The 14377-nt window shown below is 45.9% G+C and overlaps 1 protein-coding gene across 6 annotated transcripts in view; it reads left to right on the top strand.

Moving 5' to 3' along the window:
• KCNH5 (potassium voltage-gated channel subfamily H member 5) overlaps positions 1–14011 on the top strand; it is a 277982-nt gene extending 263971 nt beyond the window's left edge. For all 6 annotated transcript variants that reach the window (XM_053287204.1, XM_053287203.1, XM_053287206.1 and 3 more), the window contains one exon: positions 12225–14011. In XM_053287204.1, coding sequence (XP_053143179.1) covers positions 12225–13169 — 945 coding nt within the window. In that variant the 3' untranslated portion in view covers positions 13170–14011. The remainder of the gene's footprint in view (positions 1–12224) is intronic.
• Positions 14012–14377: the final 366 nt, after the last annotated feature.

The raw sequence follows: 14377 nt of genomic DNA, 5'->3' as shown, positions 1-14377 counted from the left end.
TTTTTAAAAAAAATTTTTTTAAGGCCACTGAAAACAAAATGGCCACCGCGCATGCTCAAATGGCCTCTGCAAAGCCTGGCATGACCTAGAGCCTCACAGAGGCCATTTGAGCATGCACGGTGGCCATTTTGTTTTTGGCAGCCATTTTTTTTAAAAAAATAATTTTACAAAATGGCGCCCCCTTCAGGGGGCGCCCGGGGCACGTGCCCTGCCTGCCCTACCCCTAGATACGCCCCTGCCGGCACAGAGCATCTGCCCCCCTAGTTCTCCTTGTATCTCATCTTCATTTCCCCTCCCTTCAGCCCCATTCTGTTCTCTTCTCCCACCTTCAGCTCCAGTCTGGTCTCCCCCTACCAGTCCATTTTCCCTCGCTGGTCGGCCTGTCTGGCGCTTTCCTTCCCCGCTTGCAACCTGGACAGCGCTTTCCTTCCTGCCTGTGGCCTGGCTGATGCTTTCCTTCTCCGGCCAGCAGTGGCGCTTTCCCTTGCCTGCCAGCCTGGCTGACACTTTCCCTCCCCGCCTACCGACGGCAGCACTTTCCCTTGCTGCCACCCAACTGGCCAACCGCTGCCATCATTTTCATCCTAGTCCCTGGCGCTATCCAGGCAGCTGCTCGCAAACTCTCGCAAGAACTGCCACGCATGGGATTAGTGACGGGTACCCTTTGGAGAAGTATACAGTGTACTGTGCTTGATTGGCCAGCAAACTCGCCTGACCTGAACCCCATAGAGAATCTATGGGGCATTGCCAAGAGAAGGATGAGAGACATGAGACCAAACAATGCAGAAGAGCTGAAGGCTCTATTGAAGCATCCTGGTCTTCCATAACACCTCATCAGTGCCACAGGCTGATAGCATCCATGCCACACCGCATTGAGGCTGTAATTGCTGCAAAAGGGGCCCAAACCAAGTACTGAATACATATGCATGCTTATACTTTTCAGAGGTCCGATATTGTTCTATTCTTCAATCCTTGTCTTCTTGATTCCATGTAATATTCTAATTTTCTGGGATTGTGGATTTGGGGTTTTCACGAGCTGTACGCCATGATCATTACAATTATAACAAATTAAGGCTTGACTTATCTCGCTTTGCATGTAATGCGTCTATCTCATATATCAGTTTCACCTTTTAATTTGCATTACTGAAATTAATGGACTTTTGCACGATATTCTAATTTTCCGAGTTTCACCTGTATATAAAGGAGATTATCAACTTACCTATACATATACACCTCATTCTCCCAAAAGCCTCGACATCCAATAGGCTGCATAACAGAATGTTGAGGAAAGAATTCAGATTAGGACAATATGAATTCAATTTCCCTACAAAGCAAAAGATAGTTTTAAATTTTGTTTTACATTTTCTGTAAATAATTTCCACACAAATTAAAGCTGAGCTACACATTGCATCAAGGGTTCTCAGGCTTGGGTATCACATTCATGCTAACTGAACAAAGAGGCACTTTTCAGAGTGGTGATTCTCTTGTATTTAGTAGGAAGAGAGCAACTGGCCCTATCCAACCCCAGCACAGCATCCTTCCAATGGCTGCTGCTGATGTCTTCTTTTTAGACAGCGAGCCCTTTGGGGGACAGGAAACCATCTTTTATCTTCATTTCTATGTAAACCACTTTGAGAACTTTTGTTGGAAATAATAATAATAATAATAATAATAATAATAATAAATAGTATTACCATCAGCCAATTACATAAAGAAACTTTACTGGGAACAGCCTATATTTTGTGACTGACGATATCTATAATAATAACAACAATATTGATAATAAAATTCAGCCATCCCAGGTCCTTGGAAGGACTTGATGTCTGGATAAAACAAACCAGTCAGTAACACCTGTCTGATTGTATAAACAAGAAATAATCATAATAAACAAATGGTGCATTCACCATATAATATCTCCACACAGAGGCACATAGAAGTATCTGTGATTTCTTCTTTGCACATGAATATGATTTTCTGTCTGTGCTCCTCTTACTGTAACTCAGATTTTTAGGAACATAGGAAGCTGTCTTATACCGAGTCAGACTATTGGTCCATCTGTGTTCTGAATACACAGACTGGCAGTAGCTTCTCCAAGGTTGCAGGCATGAGTCTCTCTCAGCCCTATCTTAGAGATGCCAGGGAGGGAACTTGGAACCTTCTGCTCTTCCCAGAACGTCCCCATCCCCTGGAGGGAATCTCTTAAAGTGCTCACACTTCTAGTCTCCCATTCAAATGCATACCAGGGCAGACCCTGCTTAGCAAAGGGGACAATTCATGCTTGCTACTGCAAGACCACAAGCTTCTCCTCCCACATTTACTATATTTACATGCGGGACATATGGGAGATACTGTACTAAAGGAATCACTCTGTTCTCTGCCAAGATCTAATTTAGGACTCCTAAATTTTGCATATTGAAATCAGAGTTGTCATCGACGTTTTGAAATGCATGACAGGGTGCCTGCTGGACTGTGTTGTAACAGGTGCTGCAGTGCCCACCACAGCGATGGAGTGCGGGCAAAAGCTACACCTCTTCGCCTGCTGTCTGTCAGGCACCTGTCAGGGGCCCTGGGGTCCAGCAAGAGCATAAATGCTAGCAACCCCATTTCTATGACTTGCTTGGAGAACCCACTCTATCACTAACCTGATCGCTGAATTTTAGGGTAGGAAGGGACCTTGGGGGTCTTCTAGTCCAACCCTGTTCAATCACTGTGTCCTTGTTTGTCTCTCATTTTGAACAGCAGGGGAGCTAGTGTGCTTGGAATCACAGGTGTGCAAGCAAGAGAGGGCAGCTGGGAGCCTCGCTCGGAAGAAAGGCTAGCCCCGGAGGCAGGCTCCCTGACAAGGTGGCTGAAAAAGCAAAAGAGCTGTCTGCAAGGTCGGGGAGGCAAGGAGCTGGGCTGGATGGGTGTTGCACCAGCATCAGCCCGGCAGCAACTTAGACGTTTGCTAGGTCTTGCAGCCCAATCCTTCCTGGAGCATCAGAGGACTCCCTGACCCTGAAAGCAAGTTAGGGGCTTTTCCTCAGAATTATTGCTCGGTGAAGAGAAGCCTCATGGTGCCAGGCACCTCTTTTTCATGGTGGCTTCTGTCCCCTTTGCTGACATCATCATTGGCTGACAGTCAGACTAAATTACTCCTGAGTAGTCTTATTGAAATTAGGTTGTCCTTTAGAGCAGGGATTCTCAACATTGGGTCCCCAGATGTTATTGGACTTCAACTCCCATAATCCCCAGCCCCAGTGGCCTTTAGTTGGGGATTATGGGAGTTGAAGTCCAATAACATCTGGGGACCCAACGTTGAGAATCCCTGCTTTAGAGTAATTCCTGACTAGTACTATTGAATAACGTAGCCTAGATGTCAGCCACTGCTCTTGGGATCCAGAGTTTGATTGTGGGGGCCCCTGTGGCATAGGGGAACCTAGACACAAGTCAAGAGGTCGATGTTTGGTGGAGTTCAAAGATGGGGTGACCTTCAGAGCAGCTCTCAAAGAATCCCCACTAGGGGAAGTTGACTCCTTCTGGTCCAAGCAGATCTTAGGCTATGAAGAGGGATCTCACAGGAACATAGGAATCTACTTTCTACCGAGTCAGACCGTTGGTCCATCTAGCTCAGTACTGTGTACACAGACTGGCAGCGGCTTCTCCAAGGTTGCACGTAGGAGTCTCTCTTGAAGATGCCAGGGAGGGAACTTGGAACCTTCTCTTCCCAGAGCGGCCCATCCCCTAAGGGGATCTTACAGGGCTCACATGTAGTCTCCCGTTCAAATGCAAACCTGGGCTGACCCTGCTTAGCAAAGGGGACAATTCATGCTTGCTACCACAAGAACAGTTCTCTTCTGATAGCTCTTCTCCTTCCTCTTCTGATGAGGTCCCATCCTGTTCAAGCTCCAGGAGCAGACAGGTCCTGACACTGGGATGGCCAGCATATAGGGACATCATGAGCTCATATACTTTGCAATACAACATGCACATTATGACACTGTGTGCACACACTTGCACAAAATATGCAAGTAATCACTTTATTACCAATGGGATTAAAGGTAAAGTTGTGCTGTTGAGTCGGTGTCGACTCCTGGGGACCACAGAGCCCTGTGGTTGTCTTTGGTAGAATACAGGAGAGGTTTACCATTGCCATCTCCCTCACAGTATGAGATGATGCCTTTCAGCATCTTTCCTATATTGCTGCTGCCTGATATAGGTGTTTCCCATAGTCTGGGAAACATACCAGCAGGGATTCGAACCAGCAGGCTCTTGCTCCCTAGGCAAGTTACTTCCCCACTGCGCCATTAATAAATGCACACTGCACAATTTTTGCAACTGCACAAGAGTTCAATTCCTTGCATGCTGTATCACAATGTGCATTGTGTAGTATGTGGCCTGAGCTGTCTTCCTTATAGGGCATGCACACACAGGGGGAGTGGATTCTCTAGCCCAGAGGTCTCAAACGGCAGCCTTCTGGCTGTTAGACCACAGCTTCCACCTTCCACAGTCACGATGGCCAGTAGCCAAGGATGATGGGCATTGTAGGCCAACATCTGCAGGAGGGCTGCAGTGTGTGACCTCTGCTCTAGCTCAAAACCTCACCAAGGCTGTCTCTTGCCTGGGGCCGTGCCGCATAGAGCATGAGCCAAAGGGGAAGGGGAGACTCCAACCATTCAGGGACCTCCCGACTCCCTCCATGAGGGAAGGCGGGGCCATAGCTCAGTGGCAGAGCACATGCTTTGCAAGCAGAAGGTCCCAAGTTCAATCCCTGGCAGCATCTCCAGGTAGGGCTGAGAAAAATCCCTTGTCTGAAAACTTGGAGAGCTGCTGCTGATCAGAGTAGACCAGGGCTCCTCAACTCTGGCCCTCCTGCAGATGTTGGCCTACAACTCCCACAATCCCTGGCTATTGGCCATGGTGGCTGAGGATTATGGGAGTTGTAGTCCCAAAACAGCTGGGGGGGTTGTTGTTGAGCAGGCCTGGTGAAGACGGTACTGAATTAGGTGGAGCCAAGTTCTGACTCTGGAAAGGCAGCTTCTTCCTTGAAAATGCAGCAGCCCAAACTGAGAGATTGTGGAACACAAGCTTTCATTTGGGGCTGCTGCATTTTTAAGACCTAGGTTAAAACCAGGCCTTGAGAAATCTTCGGTTCTCTAAGCCAGCCCCCCAAATTGGGAGCCAGACAAAGGACACTTGGCAACACTACTGGGCATAGTGATGGATATTGATGTGTGTGGAGCGTGGAATGGAAATGGCTTCTTTTTAATCCCCTTTACATGTAACATCCTTAGAAAAGAAACAGGGTGGTCTGGCACAAATACAGATGTTATTAAATAGCTTTACCACTGAACGTCCTAGTCTTAGATGCCATGTTTCAACTGTGCTGTGGCTTCCTGACACCTGCAATTTATCAAGCCCTGGGTTAAACTCAAAACCTGTGCCTGAAACATCACTCATGAGGACCATCATAAATAAGGCTGGATCCACCCATGCAGCAGAATGACGTGTGGAGGGTTGATAAAGTGGGCCCCTCCATATATATATTTTTAACTTTCTGTGAATGGGGAAAAAACCAGCCAAACAAAGCAAAAGGTTCTTCTCACCTGTCTGGCTTTCCTTTGCAGGGAGTTTTTAATGCAGACAAACATTCAATCGTGTGGATTTTTGAAGTGGTTCTGTCCATTCCACTAGGCTGGCATTCTACCACCCCATTTTCCTGACTGTCTAGATCAGGCTTTTGACTCCGTGTTCGTCTCCTCTGCTCCCATGAAGCAGCCCTGCTTTCTTTACCCTCTGGTGAAAACCCCAGGAAACAACCACACTGGGACTTCACTAGGACAAATCTCACCAGCATCTTTTAACTCGCGGTGATTATGTCTTTGTTCTGTCGGGCACCTTGAACATGGAGGCTCCATTAATCCTAGGGCTGAGCCAAAAGTTCTGTCTTGAGAACTTTTGGCTGGAATTTCAGATTGAGGAGATAAATATGGCCTTCCTAAAACAGAAGCTGGTTTCAGAGCAGGCTGTGAACAACTGCTGGAAATGGCCCACAGATTTTCCACTTTGGGATAAAGAGCTTCCCCCCCGCCCCGAGCCCTAGATACACCTAACCTCCCTGAATATGTCTTACCCTTTTTAAAAAAGCCATTCATGAGAGCATTCGGCAATCTTAAAGAGCAGAAGCACGTATTTTCCCTTCCTGATTTTAAACCTTTTTTTGTTCAGGGAGCGGTTGATTCCTCTGATGGTCTCTGCTTTCCCTCCGCCTTTCCTTTTAAAATGTTGTTTTAATCATTCTATGTGATTTTGTTCTCTTCTTGTAGGCATGGGGACTGCAGAGTGCATTGCTCTATTTTGTAAAGCGCCCTGAGCACCAGCTGGAAGCAGGAGGGGGTGACATATAATTTTAAAAGTTTATTTGCCGCCCCCTGCAGCCCGCACTGCGGAATACAGCAGAATACAGCAGCCAAATGAGGGCAGGCGTAGCTCTTAAATGAAGATGCATGTACCCTGTATTTGGGTCAAAGCAGGGGGAGATAAAAGCATCAGCTCCCCCCCGCCCCCCGCAACATTGCTTCAACTAGATTTTAATGAATGTGTTAGGGCTCTAAATTATTGTAAGCTGCTGCATTAACTCCGGCTGGCAGTCATGGACTTTTAATGTATTCAAAAGGTTTTTTGTTTTTTTTAAGTGAGGACAGGGGGAGCTTTGATCACTGAGTTGATTTTCTAGATTAACTTTTCCTGTGGCAGATTCCTCCCCACCCCCTTCACTCCAGATTTCCCTGTAGTGGGGAATGGGGAGGAGAGATTGGAGAAGATGATGATGATGATGATGATGATGATGATGATGATGATGATGATGATGACAATTTTTACATTTATATCCCGCTCTTCCTCCAAGGGGCCCAGAGCGGTGTACTACATACTTGAGTTTCTCTTTCACAACATCCCTGTGAAGTAGGTTAGGCTGAGAGAGAAGTGACTGGCCCAGAGTCACACAGCAAGTCTCCTGGCTGAATGGGGATTTGAACTCGAATCTCCCCAGTCCTAGTCCAGAACTCTAACCACTGCACCACGCTGGCTGGATCATCACAGTGCTGGCGAACATGGTCTGCAGCTTTATTGATTCTGATTGTTTAGGACAGGGGTTCCCAACAGGGGTTACTAGTGCCCCTAGGGTACTTGGGGGGCTCCCAGGAGGTACTCAGGAGGTACTAGCCCTCCTGCCTCACCTTGCTGCTGCCACACTATTTGTTGCCCACCTGAGGATCGCCATCTTGAAGCTGGTTCAGCCTCAGCAACATGTCCACTGCAGAAGTGGCAGGAGAAGGGTAAAGACCCAGCATGATTGGCTGGCTACATGCTGAAGCTCAGCATGCCCCTCCCCTCAGCCTGACTGAAGGCCCTCAGAAAATTTGCTCTCCCATTGAAATAGAAGCAGTAGTTCCATCAGCCATTATAGAGGAGAACTGGCAAAAATGAATTGTCCCCTTTGCTAACCAGCAAGCATCTCCAAGGTAGGTCTGAGAGAGACTCCTGCCTTCAACCTTGGAGAAGCCGCTGCCAGTCTGTGCAGACAATACTGAGCTAGATGTACTAATGGTTTCACTCTGAATATGGCAGCTTACTATGTTCCTTTGCAGACATAAAACAAGCTGTTTTATGCTGAAGGAGTGCTCCCTAGGCGTTCTTACCCCTGGACTTTGGGGCCGAAGTCCAGGGCCACCAGACCCTCTGGTGCACCCCAAATCCTCTTTAGACTGTCCTGGGTAGTGTGGTTTGTGCCCTCAAGAACCTACATTTTTAAAAAAATGATCCTTAACTTGCAGCGGGGGAGGGCGGGACTCCAAAGGTCTTTAGGTCCAGGCTCCAAAGTTACCTAGGTGCACCTCTGGTTATCATTGGCCAATCACCAAGGGCAAGGGCTTTGAGTGTGTAGTGATGACTCTAGGGCAGAGATTCTCAACGCTGGGTCTCCAGATGATATTGGACTTCAACTCCCATACTCCCCGACCAAAGACCACTGTGGCTGAGGATTATGGGAGTTGAAGACCAATACCATCTGGGGACCCAACATTGAGAATCCCTGCTCTAGGGTACCTGGAGGAAACTGATTATTTCAAACCCTTCCAATCTGACTTCTGCCCCAATTTGGGGACTGAACCACTTTAGTTACTCTAGTACAGAGGCTGGCAACTTTGGCTCTCCAGCTGTTTTTGAAGTACAACTCCCATCATTCCTGACCAGGATAAATTGTGGCCGTAGATGATATAGTTGAACAACAGTTGGAGAGTCAAAGTTGCCTACTCCGGCTCTAGTGGATCATTTTCACTGAGGACTGGACACTAATGGGAGCACATCCCTGTTGGTTCTGGCAGACCTCTCAGCAGCTTTTGATACAAACAACTATGGTATCCTCCTAGAGTGGTTCCACTCCTTCCAGCAGGAGCATTTCCAAAAGGTTAGAGTTTTTATCAGCTACCTATTGGCTGACATAAACCACCTAATGGAGTCGACACCAACTTGACAACACAACTTTACTATATTGGCTGACATCCTGATTAAATTACTCAATAGCACTACTCATAAGTCACTATACAGGACTATTCCTGTAAATTTCAGTCGGACTTCATCTAGTAATCTTAGTCAGAGTGTCAGCCATGGATCCCAGCTGGCCTTTCTCCACTTCGTTTGATAGTCTTTGCTATGCTGACTATCAAGTGATGTTCTTTCTGTTGTTCTTTTTTATTGTTGTTTTTTAAACATATGGTTTTGTTTGTTTGTTTTGGTTTGGTTTAAGTAGCCTTGAGTGTTAGGGAAGAAAGACACAATGTAATTTAAAAAAAAATACATAAATACTTGAATCTCTGCTCTCCGTTCTTCATTGACGCTTGCCTCTAGGAAACAGAATCATAATACCTTTGCTGTGCATGAGAGTAGCTCTCAGCTATGTGATATCCATCCGAAATAGTGTAAGTCAGTTAATGGCAACAAAGAACATAAGACTGGATAGTAATGCTGCTGTGAATTGTCAATTGAATTTAGATATCTGCTTCCATGATCAAGGATTTGCTTTGGTCAAGGATTTGCCGTGATCAGAGAAAATTGCAAAAGAGAGATGAGCCGCTGTTATTCACACAATGTCCATATTATTTTGTCACACATGAGAATCATTTCCCCTCTCTGATAATTTTTTTATTAGGAGAGGAGAGCTGGTCTTGTGGTAGCAAGCATGACTTGTCCCCATAGCTAAGCAGGGTCTGCCCTGGTTGCATATGAAAGGGAGATTAGAAGTGTGAGCACAGTGAGATATTCCCCTCAGGGGATGAAGCCGCTCTGGGAAGAGCAGAAGGTTTCAAGTTCCCTCCCTGGCTTCTCCAAGACAGGGCTGAGAGAGAGTCCTGCCTGCAACCTTGGAGGAGCCGCTGCCAGTCTGTGAAGACAATACTGAGCTAGCTGGACCTATGGTCTGACTCAGTATATGGCAGTTTCCTATATTCCTAAAAATTCATTTCCTTTGCAAACTGGACAAAGAGGCACCCTTTAAAGTGCTGGCTTTCTTTTGTCTAGCAGAGGAAGAGCAATTGACCTTATCAGGTTCCTTCCCTGGCAGCATCTCCAAGACAGGGCTGAGAGAGACTCTTGCCTGCTACCTTGGAGAAGCCGCTGCCAGTCTGGGTAGACAATACTAGCTAGACGGACCAGTGGTCTGACCCGGTAGAAGGCAGCTTCCTATGTGCCTATTCATCTTGGCATCCTGTCCTTCCCAGGAGCTATTGCTGGTGTCTCCCTCATGTGTGGGGTTTTGCCTTTTGGATGCTGAGCCCCTTGGAGACAGGGAACCCTCTTCTCATTTCCTTTGCTGTGTAAACTGCTTTTGTTTAAAGGCACTATATACATATTCTATATTTTTTTCTGGTCAGTGAGCATAATAAAGGATTGATGGATGGATGGATGAAACATTTTCATTGTTTTCTTACTACATATTGGATTTTTCTCCTTTGCAGATAATTTTCTAAAAATCAGTGAATAATAATAATTATTACTTTCTTCTTCCTCTTCTTCCTCCTCTTCCTCCTCCAGTGGCTGCCCACCCCTGCTAACTGGGCAAAGAGGTACCATTTTTACATGGTGGCTCTCTTTATTGAGCAGGGGGAGAGTAACTGGCCCTATCCACCCTCAGCACAGGACCTCCAGTGACGGTTGCTGGTGTCTATCTTACATTTCTTTTAGATTGTGAGCCCTTTGGGGACAGGGAGCCATCTTTCTTATTTATTCATTCATTCATTCATTTATTTATTTATTTATTTATTTATTTATTTCTCTATGTAGACCGCTTTGGAAACTTTTGTTGAAAAGCTGTATAAAAATTGTTGCTGTTGTTGTTGTTGTTGTATTGTGCTGGCTGACATACTGTGCAATGTTCCATCTGCTTTTCACCAGACCGTGTTGTGCCAGAGTGATCTTGTGCAAAATGCAAGAATTGCACAGACCCAGCCGTGGAATGGCCAGTCATTATTTCCAGTGGCTGCCCATCAGTTTTTTAAATTATTATTTATGTATTCTGTTTCTATAACACCCTTCCAAAAATGGCTCAGGGCAGTTTGAGAAATAATAAATAAATAAGATTATCTCCTGTCCCCAAAGGGCTCACAATCTAAAAAGAAACACAAGATAGACACCAGCAAGTCACTGCAGGTCCTGTGCTGGGGATGGAGAGGACCAATTACTTCCCCCCCGCTAAATAAAGAGAATCACCAAGTTAAAAAGGTGCCTCTCTGCCAAGTTAGCAGGGGTTAATTGTGCAACTGCATTTGCACAATTTTTGCATTTTGCACAAGAGTGCTCATACACAACGGTGCACATGTCCTCCTGAAAGACAGACAGAACATTGAACCTCATGTCAGCCAACAACAACAACAATAATAATGCTGACATGATGCACACTGTCTCATTAGTGCTGGGGCTGCTGTGGGCACATAAGGCAGGCCCAGCACTGTTGAGGATGATCAGTTGTGCAGGCAGCACTGCTGCACTTACTTCCATTCACTGCAATGTGAGTAACTGCAGTAGTGCTGTATGCACAACTGATCAGCCTCAGAAGCATTGGGGGCTGCTTTATGCCCATGCACAAAACTGGCTTGCACGGTTCAATTCGAATCAGACCGGCCATGTTCAATTTTGGATTCGAATCAGACCTGCCATGTTCAATTTTGTGTACCCCGAACCAACCTCCCTAGTTCGACTCGAGTTCAAGCCAGTTGGGGTTTCAAACAGTTTAAAAAAAAATTATAACTCACTGCTGGGCCAGGGGTAATTTTGCTGCCTCTGGGAGTGCTGTGGGGTGGATGGGTGCGTGTGTCTCTGAGGCCATGGGGTGGGTTTGTGTCTCTGAGGCTTCCCCCTCCCTCCACTGGCCTCCCTTCAGTCTTTTCTGGGCTGCTTCAGCCCATTTCCGGGCGTTCCTGGCCCTCTCCCGGCTCGCAGCGGCCATTTTGAAGGCTGCCTTGTTTGCGCAAGGGCTATTTGCATGCCCAGACCTGGAAACACAAATAGCCGAGGTCCATGTGCTGTGGCCTTCAATTTCTTTTTTTTTTTACTTTTCAAACCCCAGACCAGCTCTGAGCCAGTCCAGGAGGTTTGCCTCGAGGTCGAGCCAAACTGGGCCCAGTCTGCCTCAAGGACAAACCCTCCAGCCAGCCTGGTTCGATGGTAAACTAGCTCGACCTTGAGCTGGTTCACACATCCCTACACAACAGCACCAGTGTGGTCCACAGCAATAATGTCAGTCATGAATTAAAATATGGATAATATTTAGCAATTTGTTTCTCACTACAATTGGATTTTCCTCCCTTGAAGATAATTTCCCCCCAAAACAGTGATGTTTAACAGTAGTAGTAGCAGCAGTAGCTACAGCTACAAGAACGTATTCCACATTGTCCCATGTGCATTTTAACAGAATGTGTATATAATTGTGCAAACACACCTTTGTGCAAAACGCAAAAATTGTGCAAACTCATTTGCAGGTTGGATGGCCATTATTTCCAATGACCATCTATTGCACAACCAGTTCTTGCCTCTTTCACAAAGGCCTGTGTGTTCCTTTCAAAGACAGATAGAACATTGTACAGAATGTCAGCCAACAACAACAACAACAACAACAACAACTATTATTATTATTATTATTATTATTATTATTATTATTGTCTTACTACTTATTGTATTTTTCTTCCTTGCAGATCATTTTCCGAAAAATCAGCGATGTCAAAAAAGAAGAGGAGGAGCGCCTACGCCAGAAGAATGAAGTGACCTTGAGTATCCCGGTGGACCACCCAGTGAGAAAACTCTTCCAAAAATTTAAGCAGCAGAAGGAAATGCGTAACCAAGGCAACACTATTGACCCGGAGAGGAACACCCTCCAGGTGGAGACCCGGACCATGCTGAATGGGGCCTCCATCACTGGCACCAGCGTGGTCACCGTGTCTCAGATCACACCCATCCAGACCTCACTGTCTTATGTCAAAACCAACGAGGCCATCAAACAGAACAACAGGGATGCTCTGGAGCTCAAGCCACATGGCAACGGTGATCAAAAATGCCTCAAGGTGACCAGCCCCGTGAGGATGAAAAATGGGAATGGGAAGGGTTGGCTTCGGCTCAAGAACAACATGGCAGGGCAAGAAGAGAAAAAGGAAGACTGGAATAATGTCACCAAGGCTGAGTCGATGGGATTGTTGTCTGACGACCCGAAGGGTGTCGATGGGGACAACGGTGTAACTAAAAACCCATTGCGGAAAACGGACTCTTGCGATAGTGGGATCACTAAAAGTGACCTTCGTTTGGACAAAGCTGGAGAGAACCGTAGCCCCCTGGAGCACAGCCCAATCCAAGCGGATGCAAAGCACCCATTTTACCCCATCCCTGAACAGGCCTTACAAACTACCATCCAGGAGGTGAAACACGAACTCAAAGAAGACATCCAGCTGCTAAGCAGTAGGATGGCTGTCCTGGAGAAGCAGGTGGCAGAGATTTTAAAGATACTGTCGGAAAAGAACACATCAGAGACACCTTCTCCTAAATCCCATTTACCTCCTCAGCTACCGTCCCAAATACCTTGTCAGGATATTTTTAGCGTTTCAAGACCAGTGTCACCCGAATCAGAGAAAGATGAAGTCCAGTTTTAATAGATGCCTATCTCTCTTTATATATGTATACTGCAAAATGCGTGTGCGTGCACACACACACATGTGCATTTCTTGTACATGTATACTCTTGTATACGTGTGTGTGTGTGTGCGCATGTGTGTGTGTGCGTGCACATGTATAAATATCTATAAATATATATAAACATATATATTTTCACTTGCATTCAATATGACTTGAACACACACAAAAATGGATTTTGATATGTAAATATTGCATGTCCAGCTGGATTCTGGCCTGCCAAAGAAAACAGTTATTAACATAGATATTGCTTGTACAATATGCAGTTGACTGCATGCACACTTTCAATTTATTTATAATCTCTATTATAAAATAAAAGGATGGATTTTGTTTAAAAAAAGCAAAGAAGACAATGTGCTATTTAAAGAATCAGGGATCGGTCTGCCAATATTTTCCAGATTGTATTAATCTCAGATATTTTAGTGCACTGACCTTTAAATTTTGAAAGAAAATTCTACTACACCAGTTAAAAAGATACTGGCAAGGTTAGCTGCACCTGGACTCAGAAATGCAGGCTTGCAGGGATGGAATTGCAGTGCTCGCCTCAGTGGAGGGGTTGTAATGCTTGCCTCAGAAATGAGGCGTAACAAGCCCTACTTTGGAGGAAGATGCTCCCCTTATTTCTGAGCCAAATCATTGGTTGCTGAAAAGGGCAACTTGCCCAATTCAAGTATAGGAAAATCTGGGAGACCAGATGCCATTTATTAAAGTGTCAATTTGCTGAGGGCCAGATAATCTGCAAACCGGTGAGAGATTTGTATATGGGGCAGTATATAAATGCAATAAATAAATAAAATACTGGCTGATACCCTGCAGAGTGCCATAGGTGACAAAGATTTGCCTGTGCTGCTGTAGGGCTCTACAACACCTGGTGATGATGAGAGGGCAGTACCAGTCGTCTGGACTCTTGCATCATTGCTTGTCACACCCTGCTTCCGTTTTTCCCTTTGGAAGTAATGTGGAATGTGCAATTGCAGATGTTCAGCAGTACTGGTACTGCCGTCTTGCATAGATAGCAGCATCACCAGGTGATTTAGAGTCCCGCAATGGCATGGGCTGGTCTGGACTGATTGCATCACACTGCGGGACATGTCTGCCAATGTTTTAGGCATTTCTTTCATCTAGGCTAGGGGTTCCCAGCTGGTGGTACTCCAGATGATGCTAAACTA

This window comes from Hemicordylus capensis, chromosome 1 (assembly GCF_027244095.1).
Source record: "Hemicordylus capensis ecotype Gifberg chromosome 1, rHemCap1.1.pri, whole genome shotgun sequence".
Lineage (NCBI taxonomy): Eukaryota > Metazoa > Chordata > Lepidosauria > Squamata > Cordylidae > Hemicordylus > Hemicordylus capensis.
The sequence above is the reverse complement of the archived record's forward strand: the minus strand, read 5'-3'. Positions and strand labels throughout refer to the sequence as shown.